Below are 21,199 nucleotides of genomic sequence, written 5' to 3' on the forward strand. Positions count from 1 at the left end.
CGAACACAGGGGTGGATTCCCCTGATCACAGTGAAATACAAGTAGGGCAAGCCAAGATCTGACTGCGGTTGATATTGCAGCTCATACTGCCGTTCCCACTGCCCAATCTCTCTGCTTAGCATGGATACCAAACTACTGCCAGCTACTCTGGCCTGTTGGCTTAATGGAGTGATGTTCTAGTTGATACACCAGGACCAGACATAGTTTATGCCATGTCAGTACACAATTATATAAGTATACCCAACTCAGACACACTCTGCAAGCCAAAGCTATTGACTGGTCTTACCTAGCAGTCCCGTCCCCTGTTGAAACATACCTAGTAGACGGCCTGTAGGGGAGGATTGCAGAATCTGCCACATATAAAGTAATCCTTAACAATATCCCAGATGACCTCAGAAGTCTCCAGTGGGATTGGGAGAGGGACATGGAGGTCTTAGGCTGGGAGGCAGCACTGAAGCACCCCCGCAAGGTGACTATCAGGGCATGTTTTCCACTAGTCCAACTGAAGATCCTACTTAGAGCATACATTGCCAGAGACAGACTCAGCATTATGGGGAGAATTCCCATAGCTGACTGCTTACGATGCAGAGTTACCAGTGGCTCCTTCTTCCATCGCTGTGGGAGTGTCCGGATATCCAGAAATATTGGGAGAGTATACTGAGGGAACTGAGTGACATACTGGAAGAGTGCAGAACGCACAACCTCCATTTCATCTTGGAAGTCATTGACCTATCCTAATGGTAACTAGATTCCTGCTCACTGGGCATAGTGGTGGCAAAGAAAGACACCGGTCTTGATACTATGGTATGGGTTGTGTAGACACTGTCTACCAAGTTCCAGTGGATCGCAGGGAGGGATACAGGCAGGGTGGCAGAAAGGATGGTGTACAGAGCCAGGGGTTTCCCCAGAAAATTTCAGAAGGTGTGGAGCCAATGGTGAGTATTCAATGTGCCCCATCCTGAGACTCAGATACAGAATGACAAGCAACAACAGGCTGGGACTATGGTTGATGTGGTGCCTGTCCCGCTCCCACCGGACTGTGGAGTATTTCATGGTGCTGCCACACTTGAATGGTTACACCCTGTTCAGGTTAAGAACTCTTGTCATTCCTCTATGGCACCATGTCCCTTGCTCAATATATGCACATAATGGTAATAATACGAACTGACAAAAAAATGATGACACTGGCTCTGGAGCTAATATTTAATACAGTCACATGGACGTATACTTTAATGAACATAAACTCAGTGCTCTTCACTTCCCACCAGTGGGTGCTTTTTGCTTTTCATTCCATGTTGATCAGCAGGTTCTAGGTCCTACTGGTATGGTCACAATTAGGGAAGCTTCTCTACAGGAAATCATGTATGTATAGGGGAATAAAGAAGAGTGTGAAAGGCCTTGTGCGTCACCATGCTAAATATTGGTATTTATATAACGCAAACCTAGCTGTAAGGAAACAGAGCTGTACATTATCTGAGGGGTCAGAAGACAATCTATAAGATGATGTAGATCAAATGAGGATTACACAAGATGACACATGCCGAGCCGATCGATGCCACCTACTGGCGCGCAGGGGTACCGCTTATGAAAAATCTTCCTGATCCAGACTGACGCCTTAGGATAATTCTAAAGCAAGGAATCTGCAGCTACAAATCTCTATCAGATCATTTTCACACATTTTTAAGCACAGAGAGATAAAGTGATTTGCCTAAAATCACAGTGCTGGATTCAAAGCAGGGTCTTCCGGATACAAATGCACCAGCTCGAGCCACTAAGCTACACCTCTTCTCCTCTATGATGAAATGATATAACTGTATATATTTTTATCACATATTTGTGAATCTAGGGTTGTCCAGCACACAAGTTAAAGCAACTAGCACGGTTCTAAACCGGTAATCCGTGGTCATATATTATGGCTGACAAGTGCTGAGCTGGTTCTGTCCATGACATCACCTTCAGCAATATTTAAGCATAACATTCTAATTTGAATTTATTTATTGCATACTATATAACTAACCCCATGTCCAAGGAATGCAAGGACTGGTATTACTTTTTCTTGAGCAATGCATTGAAGTATTCGAGGTGCTCCATACAGACCGCCCATACAGGATGCCAACGATGAAATGTACAGCCCCAGCAAAAAGAGGAAACCTACAAGGGATACCTATAACGGAAGTAAATCAGAAAATGAAAACAGGTGTTTAGTTTTGAGTGCATTCATTCTTTTCAAAAGTTAAATTAAGCATTATGATAACAACAAATGTGAATGAACAGGCACATAGAAGATGGCTCTAAGTAAAAAACCTTGCTTAGTGAACAAAAGTACAGTAGATGGTTTCTATATAATATGGTACTTTGAAAGTTTTACTGTCTCTTGAGTTCTTAATCAAAAACTTTCCATCTAGCTTACTTTTAAGTAGTGCATCTCTTTTTCTCGAATTGCCTTTCTTTTTGTAAACTTTATTCAATCCCCAAAACAGGAAAACAATTTGTAAGACAAATTTTCACATCAAAAGTACATAAAGTGCAGTAAGTGTGTGTCACTATCCCCTAATATTAATACTCCTATGTCTCCAGTCACAGCGGACGTCAACATTCACTTTGTTTGTAGAGCTCATCCACAGGGATTGCCAACACATCTCTGAAGTAGCCTGAGGACCCAACGATGTGAATACAACTGACCTCAAATAAACTGCTGTGATTTTCAGGCTATGAGTGGCTTAGATGAAGTATGAAAAATAATTCTATTGTCTGGCCAGCCTCAAAGAAGCAATCTGCCATTTGACCAAAACATCGCTGTTTCACGGTGCAAATAAGGGAGTATCACTATTTTAATCACTACTGTGTGTAAACATCACTAGTGACACCTTTTGACTTTCTCCAATCATGGGTATTTTAGTGACTTCTACACTTTATGGTTACTGATAAGTGGGAATATTAAAATAAAAGCAATTTTGTGTATGCAGTCCCATATAAACCCCACCTAATTAGGAATTGCTATACCATTATATTCTAATGACAGTAGAAGACTACAAATCCAATGCAAATTAGGGAACAAGTAGTTGCAAAACAGAAAAACAAAAAGTAATTATCGGCTACTTACAGGAAATGCCATGTTTCTAAAGCAAAGGTTACCTAGACGCTCAGAAGTACACTACATCAAGGATATATTTTTATTGAATATATTTTACATCATGCCTAAACTAGGCAACGTTCCAGAAACACAACACCATGATACAGTTTGCCCTGCAATTTTATCACAAGTGCCATCTTCGTATTTGGTTTTCAATGTTGCAGAACAATCTGAAGTATAATTAATACAATACTATTAATGTAACCAAGAGGGTCGATCTACTATGTGCTTGCTATCAGTAATAAGGCTTCAGTCCAGTGTGGGAGTCACCACTTCTTCCAAATATAATCGAGTGCCAAGGAACGGCAGTGTTATACAGCTAAAGCAGCACAGTACATCTGGATCTGTGTTCAGGTGTACATTTGTACCTCAAGTATTTCACACTTCTCCAGTGCTTTCCTTTCAATCCACCATATTTCCCGTCCAGCTAATTGAGTGCTGGTGCTTTCCAGGCCATGGCAATCTCCTTTTTCGCCATCAGAACATGCTCCTTGAATGTCTAGGTAATGATGTAGTCTTGAAATATTTACCTGATAAACTGACAAAGTTACAGAGCTTTGTGCCCTGTAAACTGCACATTAAGGCCAAGGCTCTGAGTATCTATGGATTTGACTCACAACATAAGAAGTAATTTTTTTATTGTGTGGATAACTAAAGTGAATACGAAATCGGTACAGTACTTCTTGAAGAGGCCCAAGCTTACATTACAGGAATAATATAGACTGATAATAGACACTCTGGGTTCAAATTGATTCTGTGGGTATAACGACGAGGCACTGTAAAATCATAAATCATACCAAACGCTAATATGTTTTGCAATGGTGATTCCCAAAATGAGTATACATTTTCAACGGGCTGGTTGAACCCCGCCGTCAGGACTAGTGGAATTAATTTCTCAAGGTTTTTATTCAAGATTAGAGGACTGCTCAATTTAGTGGGCGTGTCTGTGTCTTCTTTGCTTCCTAATGTTATTTGTCTATTCTGACTCCGTCATTGTGGACTATTTGCTGTTAGAAAGAATTATGCAGCTTTCGCTGGCTATTTAAATTAGTGCATAACCGCTCCGCAGTGATGTTTTATATGTGTTCATACATTCATTATTATTTTAAGCAAAATTAAAAAAATTAAAAGTAGAGCCTGAGTTAGTGTCCATAACGAGTCATAACAATAGCAATAGAGCCCATAACAATAGCGAGAAAGGACAAAAATGTCACTGGGCGGGGGGCATTGATGCCTCTCACTCCAGGACACGTTCCAGTGCCTTTAACGGTTGTGTCAAACTGAAAGTATTATTAAAGATGCGAACTGGTCTTAAAGACTTTTTCTCTGAATTGGCGGATCAGATGGCATGAAAAGTATCGGCTGAGTTGTAAACTAGAGACTCTAGGCTCGACATTTAATCCAGAATGTCTGCACTATCTTTTAAGAAAGTCTTCCCTCTAGACTCTAGTACAGATACAGTAGCAAGGATGGTCCCTCTCAATCTGTCAATAAGGAAAACATAATGGAGGTCGCGTTTTTATTTAGTGTTATAAAATGATCCTGTCCAGTTTATTAATTTCAGTGTGTGACTATTACTGGAGACTTTATTTTCACTTTTTTTGTGAATACTTTGTGCTCCCTTGTTTGATTTCGAGTCGGTACTGTATTTCCTGGAGGGTCTGGGATCTCGATCTCTTGAAGGTGTCAGACGTTAAATTCAATGTTCATTGCACTTAATGTTCAGAAACGTTTGATGCTCGTCATATGAATCTAACGGGCTGGTTTATCTCTGGTTCGGGGAACTAAGGTGCATCACATTCAAATCAGAAGAAGACGAGGGAAGACAGGACAAGGGATTCAAAAATGTGATTGCCTGAACTTTGGATTATGCCGGTCAAGCGTTTTTCTGGCTCAATGTCTATTTCTCTGCTTTGCAAAGAATGTGATGTTTTTCACAGTGTTTCGCTTTTGAAGTTTAAGTAAAGAAAGGGTTTGTTATGCTTTTTTAAAGCAGGATAAACAATTAGTATTATCCATTTTGGGTTGATACAACTGCTTTTTGGAAGGGTTGTTGACTTACCCGGCTATAAAAAGGTGGCTTCTATGTTTCTAGTTAGAAAACAAAAACGTAATAAAAAGTTGTTAAAAACTGAATCAGTATTATCAATGCGTACCCATGGTAGCACGCCACCTGTCTTAGCCTGTGAATTGGGGACATTTAAACAGCTGTGAACGAAAAAACAGACACCATATTTGGATTTTAGGCTTACTTAATGCTATTTCAAATTACAACTATGCTTATTTTAACACCTACATTAATATTCATCAGAAAATAATGACATCTATCCCAATAACAGTTAGAAGACAGTTGGATCCTGGAACGTGCACTTAAAATTTACCTTTTCTGCAATCATAAAATCATACCGGAGAGACTCCCTGGTACAAATGGCTCCAAGCAAAAATACAAATACTATGTAGAAGAACCACCTGCAACAGAAAATAAAAGTAAATAATAACCAGAGTGTAATTCTCTAAAGTTACCTATAAAATGGAATAAATATGTTATTCTTATTCTGTTTGAAAGTGTGGCTTTGATAAACATAAACTGACCCCGAAAATCCACTCAGGTTTTCTCAATAACCAACAAATATGCAAATAATTTTTCTGGGATTCAGAGTGTGTAAGTGTGCTATAAACTTATTATCGCCTTCACATGACCTGAAAATCTGAATAGATTTTTACTATTCAAGGGGTTACCAATCCTAGCCCTCACAGAAACTGTGTAGGCAAGTGACTCAAGAAGGGTAAACAAAGAATGGAAGCAGCTTCGCAAATAGCAGAAAGGGGATGGTCACAATAGTTGGTGATGGTTAGGGTGAGCAGCTGGTGGAAGTTAGGGATAGGTCCCGACACTTGACCAAGAGACCAAGTGGCTGTCAGGAAGTGTGTGGCAAGGTAATAAAATAAGTATAGCATAAAGAAAGGAGAACACCAATTATGTAATTCCTAAAAGCAACAACACTCTTCCTTCTGAGATCTTAATCAACAAGAGGCTGTTGTCTGTTCTGTGATGCTGGCGTCAGGGACAATTTTAGGGAGGTGTGCTTAGCAATAACTTACACTTTAAAAGCACCTGCTGCAGACTTCCTTGTGAGACCAGCTTTCAAGGAAGCAATAAAAAATGACAAGATAACTTGTGATTAATGTTCCTGTTAGAGAAAGAGAGATGGATTTTAGTCTAGTGACAGTTTTGACAGGTTATAAAGAAGTGCAGAGGGTTAATGTGCCTGTTGCAAAGAACAGATTTGCATTGTATGTGGCTTGCTGAGTGGATTAGTGAAGCCGGTCTTTACCAGCACTCTCAAACAAATGAAATTTATGTCAGAGAAGGGCGATGGAGAGATGAGGGGCCCCTTTGAACATTGGTAGTGTGAGAATACAAGGAGGAGGTCATGGGGTTGGGGTGGCCGCCAAAATTGATCGTCACATTGGGCGCAACCAGTGCTAATGAACCTCTGAGGATGGCCATGTCAGGCATGAACCTCTGAGGATGGCCATGCCAAGCATAAAATATGTGTTGGCTGAGGTGGCCATCAACATTGAATGGACAAACAAATGGCCTCATTCACCAAAAAAATTGACAAGTCACTACATGCCAAGAACAGATGCTTACTGGGTAAGTAATATTTTCCGCTGGAGGCATGTGTGGCTGTAGATACAAATACTTAACACAGACTGTCAAGCAGTCCTCCTCCAGACAGTGGCTAACCTCTGGGGCTTACAGCTGCTTGAAATAATGTACATACAACTGCTTGTCCCACTTTGGTTTGCTAATAGGACAGTACATCTACACAGTAATGTTTTGTAAGTGTATACAGTGTAGACCATGTAGCTCTTTTACACGTCAGCTATAGGTATTTTTCCTAGGAAGACCGTTGAAGCTCCTTTTTTACGAGTGGAGTGAGCTCTAGGAGGGATAAGTATAGTTTCTTTACCTTTAGCATAGCACATTTGGATGCATTTAACAGTCCAACTTGCCATGTCTGGCTTAGAGATGGCCCTTCCTTTGTGTTGTTTTGAAAAACCAGGAAAGAGCTGGTGTTTTCTAAATTATTTAGTTCTGTCATTATAGTACAGAAGAGCTATTTTTACGTCTTAGGTAGGTAGAGCCCTTTCCGCAACTGAGTCAGGTTAGGGAAAAATGACAGTTAATTTAATAGATTGATTAAGGTGGAATTGAGAAACCACCTTTGGAAGACATTTAGGATTGGTAAGGAGTACCACACTATATCTATGTAAATGGAAGAAGGGTTCTAAATGTAATGCCTGGAGCTCACTGACACGTCTGAGTGAAGTGACAGCGACAAGCAATGTTCCATTCCAGTATAACAACTAGAAGGGGCAGGAGTGAAGGGATTTAAATGGAGGGCCTATCAATCTTGTTAATGCAATATTCAAGTTCCATGTAGGAGCCGGTGGCACTCTAGGTGGAATGACTCTTTTAAGACCTTCCAGTAATGCTTTGATGACTGGAATTCTGAATAGTGAAGTCAGTTGTCTGTTTTGTAGATATGCGGCTACTTCCTCTAGGTGCAACCTCATAGATGTAAAGAGAAACCAGAGGTATACAAACAAGTAGCAGACAATCAGCCTCATTATGACGCTGGTGGCTGGCGATAAGCTGGCGGTAACACCGCCAACAGGCTGGCGGTGTTCCGCCATCTATTATGATTGTGGCACAATAGCCACGGCCATACCGCCGCCCCTCCACTATACCGCCAGGCTTCTGCCTGGCAGTCATAATCCCCGACCGCCAGCCTGGTCACGGCAGTAAACACCGCCATGGAAAGGCTGGCGTTAAGGGGGACTTGGGGTGCCCTCCCAAGAATAGCCCCGTCGCGCATTTCACTGCCCGAATTTCGGGCACTGAAATGTGCAAAGGGTGCTACTGCACCCGCTGCACATCAGCATTTCTGCCGGTAGCAATGTTGATATGACTTTTCCGGTGGGCCAGCGGACGGTAACAGTGTTACCGTCCGCTGGCCCACCGGAAAAGTCATAATAGGGAGCTAGAAATACCGCCAGCACTAGCGGTATTCTGGCTCCCGCAGCCTCAGCGGTCTTTTGAAAAGACCATTGTGGTTGTAATGAGGGCCAATGTCTTGAACCATTGCTGCTGATGGATCAATGCGTTTGGAATAATAACAGTGATCAAATCTTTTCCATTTAGCAGTATAACAGGAATGACTGGTAGGCCTGCGTGCTTCTTAAAGAATGTCCATACACTGCTGTGGGAGATTTAGGTAACCAAACTCTAGGACTTCAGGAGCCAGATCACAAGGTTGAGGGACCTGGGGTCTAGGTTTCTCTGTTGTCTTGCATGAGAAGGTCCTGCCTGTTCAGCAGTATCATGTGGGGAACTGATAGTTCTAGGAGTGTGATGAACAATGGTTGCCTCGCCCAAGTAGAAGTCGCTAGGGTAAGGGTAAGAGATGTCTCCTGAAGTTTGCAAACCACAAATGAAAGCAGGGGAGAGGTGGAAAAGCATAAGCAAATATCCTGGATCAGCGCATCCATAGTGTGTTGCCCGTGGACTGTGGGAACCTGGAGGTGAGGTTTGGGCATTTGGTGTTTTCTGCAAAAAGGTCTCCTTGTGGTTGAACCCAATGCTGGAAGTATGGGAGTAGGACTTGCAGGTGGCGTTCCCATTCGTGGACTTGTTGGTGCCTCCAGCTGAGGAAATCTGTAAAGTCGTTGTCCACTTCAGGGAGGCACTATGCTACCAGGTGAATGTTGTACCGGAGGGCCCACCTCCAAATGGTCTGGGCTAAATGAAAAAGCTGAGGGGACTTGTAGTCCCCTTGCTTTTGAAGGTAATACATGGCAGCCATGTTCTCTGCTTTGATCAGGACTGTCTTTCAAGGTGAGGTAGGAAAGCTTTGAGCACTAGGTGAATAGCTAGTAACTCCAGGTGATAGAAGTGGAGATGTCAATGGGTGTCCAGTGTCCCTGGACGGTTAGATATTGTGAACGTGCTGCCCAGTTCCTGGGGGAGGCATCCAGTGTTAGGGTTCCCTGCAGAACTGTCTCTAGAAAAGGCTGTTGGTGTTCCGCCACTGAAGAGACTGACAAGCCTGACAGCTGACCAACACAAAATCTTCCCAATAACCCTCCCCTTGAGTCCACTGGTGCAACTTTTGCAACATACTCATGTTCAGTCTGGCATGAGGTACTATGGCTATACATGAAGCCATAACATTGAGACGAATGACTGTTACATGTTTACGTGACGTAAATTGAGGAATGAGTGTCTGCAAGGATTGTATCCTGCCAGTATTGGAGTAAGCTATTCTCAGTTCTGAGCTGAGATTTGCTCCTAGATAAGGTTGGACCTGAAGGGGTTGTAGGTGGGATTTTATTGTGTTGATTGGAAAACCTAGCTGGTGAAATAGGTATATGGTTACCTGAGTGTGTTGGTAGCACTTTTGGTGAGTTGCACTTTTGATGAGATAGCTGTCTAGATATGGAAAGGCGTGAATGTTTTGTCTACGCAGGTGAGCAGCTACTAATGTGAGACATTTGGTTAAGACCCTGGGGGCAGAAGGGACTCTGAAGGGGAGCACTTTGAATCGTAAAAGCTGGCTGTTTAATAGAAACCCAAGGTATCGGTGCTGCGCCAGGTGAATAGGAGTGTGAAAATAGGCGTCCTTGAGGTCGAGACCTGCCATGACGTTGTCCTGTTGTAATAACAGGATGACATCTTGAAGAGTGACCATATGAAAACGCTCGAAAAGAATGTACTAGTTTAGGGGTTTGAGGTCTAGGATTGGTCTCAAGGACCTGTTTTTTTGGGGAATAAGTAGTACAGTGAATATAGTCCTGTGCCCTGCTGGTGGAGTATGACGTTTTATAGCTCCTTTTTTGAGTAATGCTTGTACTTCTTTGTTAAGCAACTGCTCCTGTTGCGGAGAAAGTTTGTGCTTGCGAGGGGGAATGTTTGGAGGTGTGGAAGTTAGTTCCAGACAATAACCATGTTGGATATTATCCAACTCCCACTGGTTGGAGGTGATGTTATGCCAGGATGAAAAGAACCCTTGTATTCAACCCCCATCAGATATTATGTGGTCTGCAGGAGGATGGTTGACACATCAGGGTTTAGTGGTAGTGGCGCAGAGTTTTGTGAATCCGTACTTGCCTCAACTATTAGAATTGTTACCACTGTAGGAGCCTTTGTAGTATCTCCTACGCAAGGTGGCTTGTGCCTCGGGATGCTGGTAAGAGGTGGAGGTCTCAAGGGAGCTTGACTTGGAGCCTCCACGATAACAGAAGTAGTGAAAGGAGCCATGGTGAGATGGTGTCTGCAATGCCCCCATGCCCTGAGCCGTCTCATTGTTCTTTTTTATTTTTTTCAGTAGAGTGTCGACATGGGACCAAAAAAGTGTTGCCCAGTCAAATGAGAAGGCCAAGAGGTTTTGCTTGCTGGATCTCAGGCTTAAAGCCTGAAACTCTGAGCTAGGCATGTCTTCTGAGGAGGACCATTGAATTTATGCCTCTAGTTTCGGTGTCAGAAGCATTTTGGTATGCTTGCTTTTTCTGCTCCTTTGGGAGATGCTGGAAGATCTCCTCCATCTCGTCCCAGTGGGCCCTGTCGTAGAAGTAGAGGAGGGCAATGGAACTGACAGTTCTGAAATGCTCAGTGTGTAGCTGAGCCTTGTGAAGAGTAGTAGCACTTCCAATAAGGTTGTGGTAGGTTGTGGTGTTATACGGGGGAGGGTTTAGCAGGATACAGATCAGAGTCTGTATTAGCAGATGGCTTTAGGTCATAAGACTTCCAGTGGTTGTCATGCAGTAGGAAAGACCGCAGACATCTGTTGGAGCGCTGTGGGGCCCGTCTGCTGCTTCTCGCTGGCTGCCGGCTCCCTCCTCAGAAAGCAATTACGGTGTTGCCCTGGGGGCCCCTCCGCCAAGAGGTTGACCTTCACAGAGACCACGGAGAGGTGCTGTGCACTTTACTATACCTGTTCCTTTTCTCCCTGGCATCATGGGTAGAGAGAAGCAGGTGAAGCCATCGTCCTCCAAGGCCTCACATTGATAAGTTTGCAGCCCTGGCGGGGGTCCTGGGAGGGATGCCGCCAGAGACGCTGGGCATTGGGCAGCAATGGCGGTACAGAAAAGATCCTTCGGGGCATACAGTCCTCCCAGGTAGTGATTGAACATAAAGTAGAGGAGGTGAGGGTAGACAGGACATTACTGAGGCAAGATCTCAAAAATGCATTGGCGCTACTTACAGAAGCAGAAGCACATGTTTCTAGAGTAGAAGATGAGGTTCGCACTCTTCAGACCAAGGTGTCCTCCACCTAACGTGCACCCGCGAACTGCAACAACGCGCCGATGATGCCGAAAACCACTCAAGGCGGAATAACCTGTGCTTTGTGGGATTCACAGAGATACCCACGAGAGCCCTGGCCCTGCCGTCTTTCTTGAAGAATAGCTTAAATCATGGATGCCTCAAGACAAACTGTCCCCCTGGTTCGCTGTCGAGAGTGCGCACAGGGACAAAGATGCCATTCTGCATGAGGCTAGAGCTCAGCAGGAGATCCAATACCAAAATGTGAAGATTTTGATTATTCAGGACTTCCGGGAGGTCCAATCCAAATGGCGCTCCTATGAACAGGTCAAGCAGAAACAAAGGGCACTGCAACAGAAATATATGCTCCTCTTCCCGGCTCGCCTTAAGGTGCTGCATGCTGGCAGAACCTACTTTTTCGATACGCCGGAGGTGGCATGGAAATGGGTCATGATGGAGTACACACTTCAGAGAGACTCAGGAGGGGCCCCCCTTCTCCCTGAGCGAACACCGGCCAGTGCACCCAGGATGGCGGCGGGGGAGCCTGGCTGCACTGGAGATTCTCAGGCTGGCTCCCGTCACAGAAGGCGCAGGTCCCAAAGGGCCTTGCGATCCCTTGGAGCCAGACTTCTTTCCCCGTCGTCCCCGAGGCAGAGGGACACATCCCGGGAGTCGGTGTCCCGGGGACGGCTGCCTCTAGAGAAGCAGGAGAGGCGGAGCCAAACCCCGCCTATTTGACTATCTGACAAGAGGCTAATGAGCAATGCGTGGTTCCACCAGCAGCATCTATATGAGATCCGACCTACTGGAGGGTTCCACCACTTCATGCCAACAGAGACTCGATTACTACCTTTTTTCCTTCTTTGGTTCCACTGGTTTTTTTGGGCGATAGATGCTGCTTCAAGTTGGGAGGGGAAGCATAGGGAGGGGGGAGTTGGGAGAGTTTTATCAATGTATGATTGAATTGGTATACTCTTGTTTGTTCAATACCATTTATACCTTGATGTCACAGATGGGAAGATGCACTCGAACACCTCAGACACTATACAAGTGCAAGATCCCCTCTTATATAGGCCCCCACAGGTGAGCATCCCAAACCCCAGATGCCACGAGCGGATATGGGGACTTCCTCTCCTTTCAGTGCCACATGGCTCCCATTAATATAATCTCATGGAACGTCAACGGTGTCCCGGATAAAATTAAATGAACAGCCATACTGTGACAGATGCAGCACCACCATCCCTCAATCCTACTCCTCCAGGAGACACATTTGATGGGATCCACCTGCCCATTCCTAGCCCCTTATGGTTTTCACTGGGTATACCACTCAGGATACACAAAGGGAGCCAGGGGGGTGGCAATAATACTCCTACACCGCGACTACTCCCTAGTGCTGCAGCAATGGTTAGACCCACAGTGGAGGATTGTGGCACATACGGGCAGGGTAGATGGCCACACTATCAATCTACTCAGTGTATATGCCCCGATGGAATTTGACACGTTTCTTCACACTCTTACCACACTACTGACTCAGATGCCCGTGGGTCCCACTTTCCTCAGCGGCGATATGAATGTGATCTTAGACCCGTCCCTAAACATCATGGGCCCTATATCTGATGTACATAGGAGGCGCTCCTTATGCCTTACCAAATGGATGACCGGTACTGGTCTATGCGATACATGGCGGACATGGCACCCTTATCACCCGCAATACACCCACACCTCAGCAGCACACCACACCCAGGCCGCATTGACATGATTCTTGCCCCTGCGACAGACCTATCTCTGGCCACTCAAGTCCAGATACTAACCCGTGGCCTTTCTGATCATGCTCCCATCTCTCCATCCATCGGCCATTCCAACCTTAGCCTAAGGCGCCTATGGCGGATCAATGCCTGGTTTTTGCAGGACGAGACATACTGCACCGATATCCGTAATGAGATTCACCATTACTTTCAAGACAATGAGGGTTCGGTCCAGTCACGTATCACACTCTGGTCCGCAGGCAAGGTCACAATTCGTGGTCATGCCATGGGCCTTCTGAGACAGCGGTACAGAGAGAGAGACAGGCCCATATCATGTCCCTTGAGCACCAGGCACTCCATGTAGAGCACAAACAGCTTGGGACCATGGGGGAGGAATCTAGGTGAGCCTTAGAGATGGTGCACGACGAATCAGAACTCACTCCTTAGAAGAGGCAATACAGATTTGGCGGCTCTCCCAGGCCCGGATCTATGGCTGGGGTTGACAAAAACAGTAAACTTCTTAACTGTATGGCAACTAGACTGAGGATGGGGTGCGTGATCCATGAAATATTAGATGGCTGGGGGACTGTTTACACAGCCCTGCAGGATGTAGCGGATAGGTTCACCCAGTATTATTCTGCGTTGTATATGGTGGCGCCCAGGCCCACCGTTAAACATCAAACGCCGCTCCTAAATGAGGTGGACATGACGACCCACTCAGCTTCAGTCTGTGGGGGACTTCATGATTCCATAACCCTAGAAAAAATTGGGGAAGCTATCACGAACCTGAGACCCGGGAAGACCCCCAGCCCTGACGGGTATCCTGCAGAATATTACACAAAATTCGGAGACCTTTTGTTACCTCGGCTTCATGGCCTCTACACGGAGGCATTGGAGAGAGGGGCCTTCCCTCACGAGCTGGGCCAAGCCACAATAGCAGTGCTGCCTAAGTCTCAGCGCCCTCCCTAATCATGTGCAGATTACCGACCGATATCATTAATCAAAAGCGAAATCAAGACTTCGCTAATATATTGGCCACCCACTTTAAGACAACCCTACGACATCTAATTCATCCCGACCAATGCGGCTTCATGCCCACTCACAGCACTAGGGACTGTTTACGGATGCTGCACGTTGCCCTAGCACACAGATACAAGCTCCTCTCCCAACTGGCCCTCCTCCTTATCGACTTTGAGAAAGCATTTGACACGGCAGACTGGGGTTATCTGGATGATGTCCGGCGTAAGGCGGGACTGGGAGACCCCTTTCGGAGCATGGACAGCCTTCTATAAAAGACGCCAACTGCCCATGTTTTAGTTAATGGGAAACTTTCTGAAATCTTTCCCATCGGGAGGGGCACAAGGCAGGGATGTCCCCTGTCCACGCTCCTCTTCGTCCTAGCCCCTGAGCCGCTGGCACAGATGATAGAGGGGTGGCGATGGGAGGACCGCATTGTGCTTTATGCAGATGATGTTCTACTCTATTTATCACAGCTGGAGTCGAGCGGACCCAGATGTCTTCAGCTGCTGCACATATTTGGAGAGGGCTCTGGACTTAGGGTGAACTTCAAGAAATCCATCCTGGTCCAATTGTCGGAGTCTTGTGACCAGAATGACTGGCAGCAGACCATCCCCATCCGCCGCCTAAGTTATATGTACTTGGGCTTAAAAATAGCGCTCAAACCGAATTTGACCTGAGCCCTTAACCTCACCTCTCTTACTCGAAAGGTGAAAGTGGAGTTGGGGTAGTGGCAGATGCTGCCGCTCAGTGTGATGGGTCGCACTGCCCTTTACAAAATCTCATTCTGCCCTGATTCCTCTATATTCTCCAAAACCTTCCCCTCTGGCTCCCTCGCAAATGGTTCTGAGAGATGGACGCAATGGCCCGCTCCTTTGTGTGGCATGACGGCCGTCGGCGCCTATCATGGGAGACATGTCAATGTGATGTGTACGACGGTGGCCAAGCCATGTCCAGCCTATACTGCTACTAACTAGCTGATTGACTCTTCATCATCAATGACTGGCTCACTGGGGGGATGGGATGATCCAATTTATCATCTTGATTTATCCGTAATGGGGTTCCCACACCTCATGAATATGCTCTATGGAAGCCCCACAACCATGCCCGAAATTACTAGCCAGGTCTTAAACAGTTGGCGGATCACTCAGAAACTGATGGGGTGGTGGAGCCAAATCACACAACTTACCCCACTAACGCACAGTCAGTGGCTGCGGGAGGTTGCAAATTTAGACGGCTTTTCGAGATGGGACAACATAGGTATAACAATGACAGGAGGCATCTGGCAAGGCACACATATGATGTCCTTTCAAGAAACATATGCCCTGGCCCAGACACAGTTTCATAAATTCCTGCAACTTAGGCATGCGTTGAGAACACACATTGGTAGAGATACCCCCAATACCCGAATTTAGCTCTCTTGAAGCCAAGGTGATGATGGGGGCCCTGAGAGCTGGGGGTATCTCTCAAATCTACTGCACACTTGTGCTAAATACCTCCCCATCCCTCCAACCCCTTCATGCATCCTGGATCAGTCCCCTAGATGACTATAACTGGTGAGACGCGCTGACAGCACTGCAAGTCCTTACAATCTCAGCTAGACTGCGCATGGTGCAGACGTACTACCTGCACTGTGCCTACCTGACCCGGCTAGGCTTTTCCAGGCCGGGATCAGACCGGACCCTCGCTGTAACAGGTACATCTATTCACCAACGGGCCTCTGTCATGTGGTGTGGGTCTGCCCTTCCGGTCCAACAGTACTCAGCGTAAATCTTAAATGAACTCTCCATCCTGTTAGACCTCTCACTGGTCTCCTCCCCCAAGATGGCCCTGCTGGGAGTGAAGGAGGGAGTTGAAAACTCCCGAGCGATCCGAACACTGGTGGGCACGGCCCTGCTAATTCCAAAAGGGGACATTGATGTACTCTGGTCATCTAAGACTCCCCCCTCGGTGCAACTGTGGAAGAGGGGAATGGACTGGTGTGCCCAAATGGAAAGACTCCTTTATCCAGCACAGGGATGCGAGGGTAAATACCACAAGAACTGGGATAAGTGGCTGGGTCTTATAGGAAAGCAACCAGTACTTGTTTGATGTATGATCTAGACCTGTTTATCCATATACCTGCATTAGAATGTGTAAGCCCTGTGTGTGACATTTTTACTGAAATACCTAATAAAAGTTTGTTATAAGTACAGATCAGAAGTGCTAATTGCTACACACAGTAGCTAAACTAAGTAACAATTATCATGCTACCAATACATATTTTATTTTTGTTTAAGACCCTTAATGCTATGTACAGCAAACCCAGACATTATTCAAAATATACAGTATGATTCGAAAATATATATTATCTATTTCTGACTCTCCAAAAACAGCAGTCTAGCAGGAGAAATTATGGGAAGAAATGCAAAAGCTGAAGGCTATTTATTTTTAAGGTTGCTGGTGAATAAAATGCTGCTTGCAATTATGGTAACAATTGGAATGAGTCATTCGATTACAATAAATGTGGAAAAAGAAAAGCGTCTGGAATGGCATTCCCAGTAAAGATGCACTACTTGTTAAGCTCTCCAGGTACTTACGAGATGGCTATGGCTGTCAGGGATCCTGTGGGAATATTGGAGGCTGGCCGCTGAAGATCTCCACTCATATTAAATCCAGCCATAACACCTGACATACAGAAGAAGAAACAAAGTTATCTTTATGAAACATTTCCAACAAAAGACAAGTAACCTTACTGCTGCTTGAGATTTGAACTTCTCACGGTATCTCAGTCTCAGCTGAGCAGAACACAACCTGGAATGAATATAGCTTCACCCAGATGAAGCTGGTTCCTGAACTAACCTGCACTCCACCGTGGCAGCCTTAACTTTTGACTCTGACCCAGTATAGCGCGACCAGAAAACCGGGCTTGGCGCTTTGTGATTTTTGGCATTATTTTTTAATTCAAACTATAAAAATTCATATCTCAGGCTCTACTTATTGGATGTTTGTAAACTTGCTGTCCTTTTATGTATTAGAATAGTCTTAATTTCCTAAATTGGTTTGGGATTTTTCTGGTGTTGTATTTTTAATTATTACTGTTTGAGTACTGCATAAATACTTTACACGTTGCCTCCAAGTTAAGCCTGACTGCTTTGTGCCAAGCTGCCAAAGGAGCACAGGTTTGTTTATTAACTTTAGTGGTTCACCCTGACAAGAACTGTGATTAATTTCTGAGGTGACTTCTCAGCCCCCTTCAACTAATACTCTAATGTAGCAGAGTCCCTTCCCATGAGGTCAGTTCCCCCTTCCCTTAGGTATATATCAGGCAGCATTTGAAAAGGCAATGTATTTGTTCCCTGATTTTTCATCACAGTTTCTGCCTTCTTGTTAAACATTTTGGGCCATATGTACAAACACTTTTTCCCATAGACACAGCATGGGTAAAAACCTTTGCTACATCTGGCCCTTTGTCCCTAATTTTTCTCTGCAGTTGGAGTTCTTCATTTGGAATTGTCCTCTTTCATAAGTTATTTTGCTTAGCTACTGTTTGGGTCTACTTCTATAAGGATATTACGAATTTGGATATGTTAATCTTGTTACGTTCTCTTCTCCTTCCTGATGTCAGGGGGAGTTTTACTGATTTTACTAGCACTGTCTATATATTTATTCATGGACTACACAGATTTTTGAATGAGTTTCCCCCCTTTGTGGGTTTTCTAAAAGAGGCACCTGCCCCTTTTGACCCATAATATTCTGTGCAAGGCGGCACGTGGCTACGGGAAGGAGTCACCCTTACATCAATCAATCCCAAAGGGCACTCAACAGATATACTTTACTTGCAGGAATAAAAATGACTTGTGATTTGTGCCACATTAGAAATCTCCTTTTATTTATCTTTTCTTTTTATTTAATGTTTTTAGGAAGTGGGGTATGTTTTTGTGTACTTACACAAACAACATTCTTCATTGTCTGGGGGTTCCCTTTATACTTTTCTTAATCTTTTGTCACTCATCTCAAACAGGTAGAATATCATGTACCTAATAACACTGAATAATCATTGTTATCATAAGTAGGCATCATTGTTGTAAAATACAGTACTTAAATAGGAATCCAATGGTAGATTTAAAATAATGCAAGAACCAAATTGGAACCATTAGGAAAGGCAACTAGAGTAGTTTGAGTTTCAGACAATATTCCACAACAGTAAAATGCTATTCTCTTCACATACATGGTAAACGTATATTGTTATTACTAAAACTAAAGTAGGTTTTTCCAACACACCTGCAATCCTTGGCCAACCAAGGCATAGATATATGAAGTAATTTATAAAGAGTTTGTAAAGCAGTTAAGTGTAAAAGTAGAGATTAAAACTTGATTCATCCTTCCATCTGAGTGACCCAACACATTTCGTTTTCCTAAACACACAGTAATACAGCTTTTGCATGGATATGATAAAATAAGAATCCAGAGTCTTAACCTTTTTGTAAAAAGTAATGTCATTTGATATCCAATGTGGATAATTTCTGCAATAACAACTAATTACTCTTTTGTGTAGTTTAATTTCACAGTACCTTTAGAAAATATTAATAGTAAGGAAACATAACTTTAATTACTAAAATTAAAATCTTGTTTGTGTGGACTAACTAATATTTAAAATCAGTGTATTTTCCAAAAATTATTTAATGATGTTTGGACTGCGCAATTTCAAAATTAATATAAAGCTGCCATTTGAGAAGTAAGTAATACTGAACTAAGATACTTGCTGCTGAAGTTGTTAATGAATTGGCGCCAGAAAGAATTTGCTGATATAGGCATTATCGTCTGACACATCTGGTGGTGTTTCATCATCTGTATGAATAGTTTTTGTATGACATTATAATTACTGCAGCTATAATGCTTATCTAAAGCAGAGGCATGTGAAGGGAGTATAACCTGTAGGATATGTTTTCCTTCTAAATCTTTAAACTACATGTCATTTGGGTAGTAGCTCTCCAGTCTGAGTCTGTAAGATATCTTACACCTCTGGGATAGCAGTGTTGCCTCATTCTTAAGATTGTGCATATTTTCTTTTCATTTTCCTGTACTGATGTTTCCAAGTAGATTAAATATGAAGAGAAGTGGGAGATAAAACTGAAAGATGATACTATGAATATTTTGAAAAATTATGGAGGGCCTTCCCGTATATCATACTCCAAACATTTGAAACACCTGTAGAATCTTCACTTTATTAGCAAATTTCTTAGGAAAACTGTGTTTTAAAGAATACCATTTGCCTACTTTTTTGTCAAAGTTTTCTTTCGAAGGTATCTTTTGTGACCATAACACCTGAAGGGAAGGTAATATTTGAGCTAATGTAAAAATGAAAACTATAGTGTCCTCAAATTTTTCAGAGCTGTCATTGAGATTGGGAGGCTGCATTGGCTGCTGCTATCACTCATTTGTCAAATCAGACAAGAGATTAGGCTATACCACTCTGAACATTTTCCAGTCGCCTCTTGTTTGTAGTCTTCTGAAAACTAATGTGTTTCAGTGGCTTTCAATATGGACGAATTGCATATCCCTACAGAGACAAGAAATACCCTGGCTCTCAAGATCTCTGAGATACCTGATACTGCGCACCCTTGTTTATCATGCCTTACCCTCTTCAGCAGGAAGGCTTGCATAATATCTGCAATTCTGTTAAATCAGGCTCCCCTAAAACCCATCACCGCCTCACATCATCAGCAAAAGGTCCACAATCATCTACTCGATTCAGCATTAGCTACTGAATTTATCTACTACCTCAGCCCCTCAATTTTGGGAGTGTGTTGAAAAGTATACTCTATCCACTTCCACACCAGAAGACAATTAGCCTATCTCTTTGCTACCCCAACCTGATAAGATAGTGGAAAGACACTTTCACAAACAACTTTCAAGTTAACTTGAAAATTACCAGCTACTTTTATCAGTCTCAGTTGGGTTTCCACCCCCATTATAGCACAAAATCTGTTCTTCTCTCAGGTACTGAGAGTCTATGGTTAACCTTACATCTAGAGGGTTCATCTTCAGCCATTCTGTTAGCTCTAAGCATTCTCCAATGTTAACCTATTATGGCTCCCTTCCTATCTCTAAAATCGTTCTTTTCATGTTGCTATGAAACCTTTTCACGCTAAGACACTACCTCTACCTCAAGGGACTCCTCAGGTTTCTTCCCTGAGCCCTACACTTTTCAGGATTTACCTTTGTCCCCTAGTAAAGTTCATAAAATCATTAGGTTTCACTTTACTTACCCATGTGGATGATATGCGGATGATATGCAGAGGATTATATTTCTCCCCCACAACGTGCGTCATCGTGCTTCTCAGCTGAAACTCCACCTCACTGCTGTTGCCGATTGAATGAGCCTTAACTGTCTAAAGCTCAATGGTAGTTAAGACCAAGGTGATGGTAGTGAAGAAACAAGATATTGTGTGGTTTACTGCCTGCTAACCTGATTCTCTGGGCTCTTTTCCTGAGCCTTATCAAGTTGTCTGGTTAGAACAATACCCACCTTCGAGCACCAAGTTCACGCCCAGCCAGCAGCAGCTGATATATTCAAGATTATTATTCAAGATTGCTGATATAATTAAAGATATTTCTCTGGCTTCACCCCCCTTCATGCTTAGAAAACTGTGGTCCAGGCTATGGTCATCTCTCACCTGTACTACAGTAATGTATTCATTTTAGGTCTCTTCTAGATGCTTTTAAACACCTTCAGACAATTTAAAATGCTGCAGCCCTCAACATCTTGAACATTCCCAGACGCTTCCCCATCATTTCATGTTTCAGATCTGCTCTGGCTTCCAATTGGCAAACAGATCCAATTGGCCATGTGTTTTTCCTACATGGCTTTTTTTAACACCGGCTGCAGCTACCTTCACAATCTGATTATTCCCAGTATCCCCTCAAGACCACTTTGCTCATCTGACTCTCTGCTGGCCATGCACCCCCAAATTAAAAACGTCACCCATGGAA

At 43.8% G+C, this 21,199-nt stretch overlaps 1 protein-coding gene across 2 annotated transcripts in view; it reads right to left on the reverse strand.

The window, feature by feature from the left end:
- SLC12A8 (solute carrier family 12 member 8) overlaps nt 1–21,199 on the reverse strand; it is a 608,584-nt gene that overhangs the window by 134,070 nt on the left and 453,315 nt on the right. For both annotated transcript variants that reach the window (XM_069224286.1, XM_069224284.1), the window contains exons 7-9: nt 16,804–16,891; nt 5,515–5,602; nt 2,018–2,164 (exon numbers count right to left, since the gene is read on the reverse strand). In XM_069224286.1, coding sequence (XP_069080387.1) covers nt 2,018–2,164; nt 5,515–5,602; nt 16,804–16,891 — 323 coding nt within the window. The remainder of the gene's footprint in view (nt 1–2,017; nt 2,165–5,514; nt 5,603–16,803; nt 16,892–21,199) is intronic.

The sequence above is a fragment of the Pleurodeles waltl genome, chromosome 3_1 (assembly GCF_031143425.1).
Source record: "Pleurodeles waltl isolate 20211129_DDA chromosome 3_1, aPleWal1.hap1.20221129, whole genome shotgun sequence".
Taxonomy (NCBI): Eukaryota; Metazoa; Chordata; class Amphibia; order Caudata; family Salamandridae; genus Pleurodeles; species Pleurodeles waltl.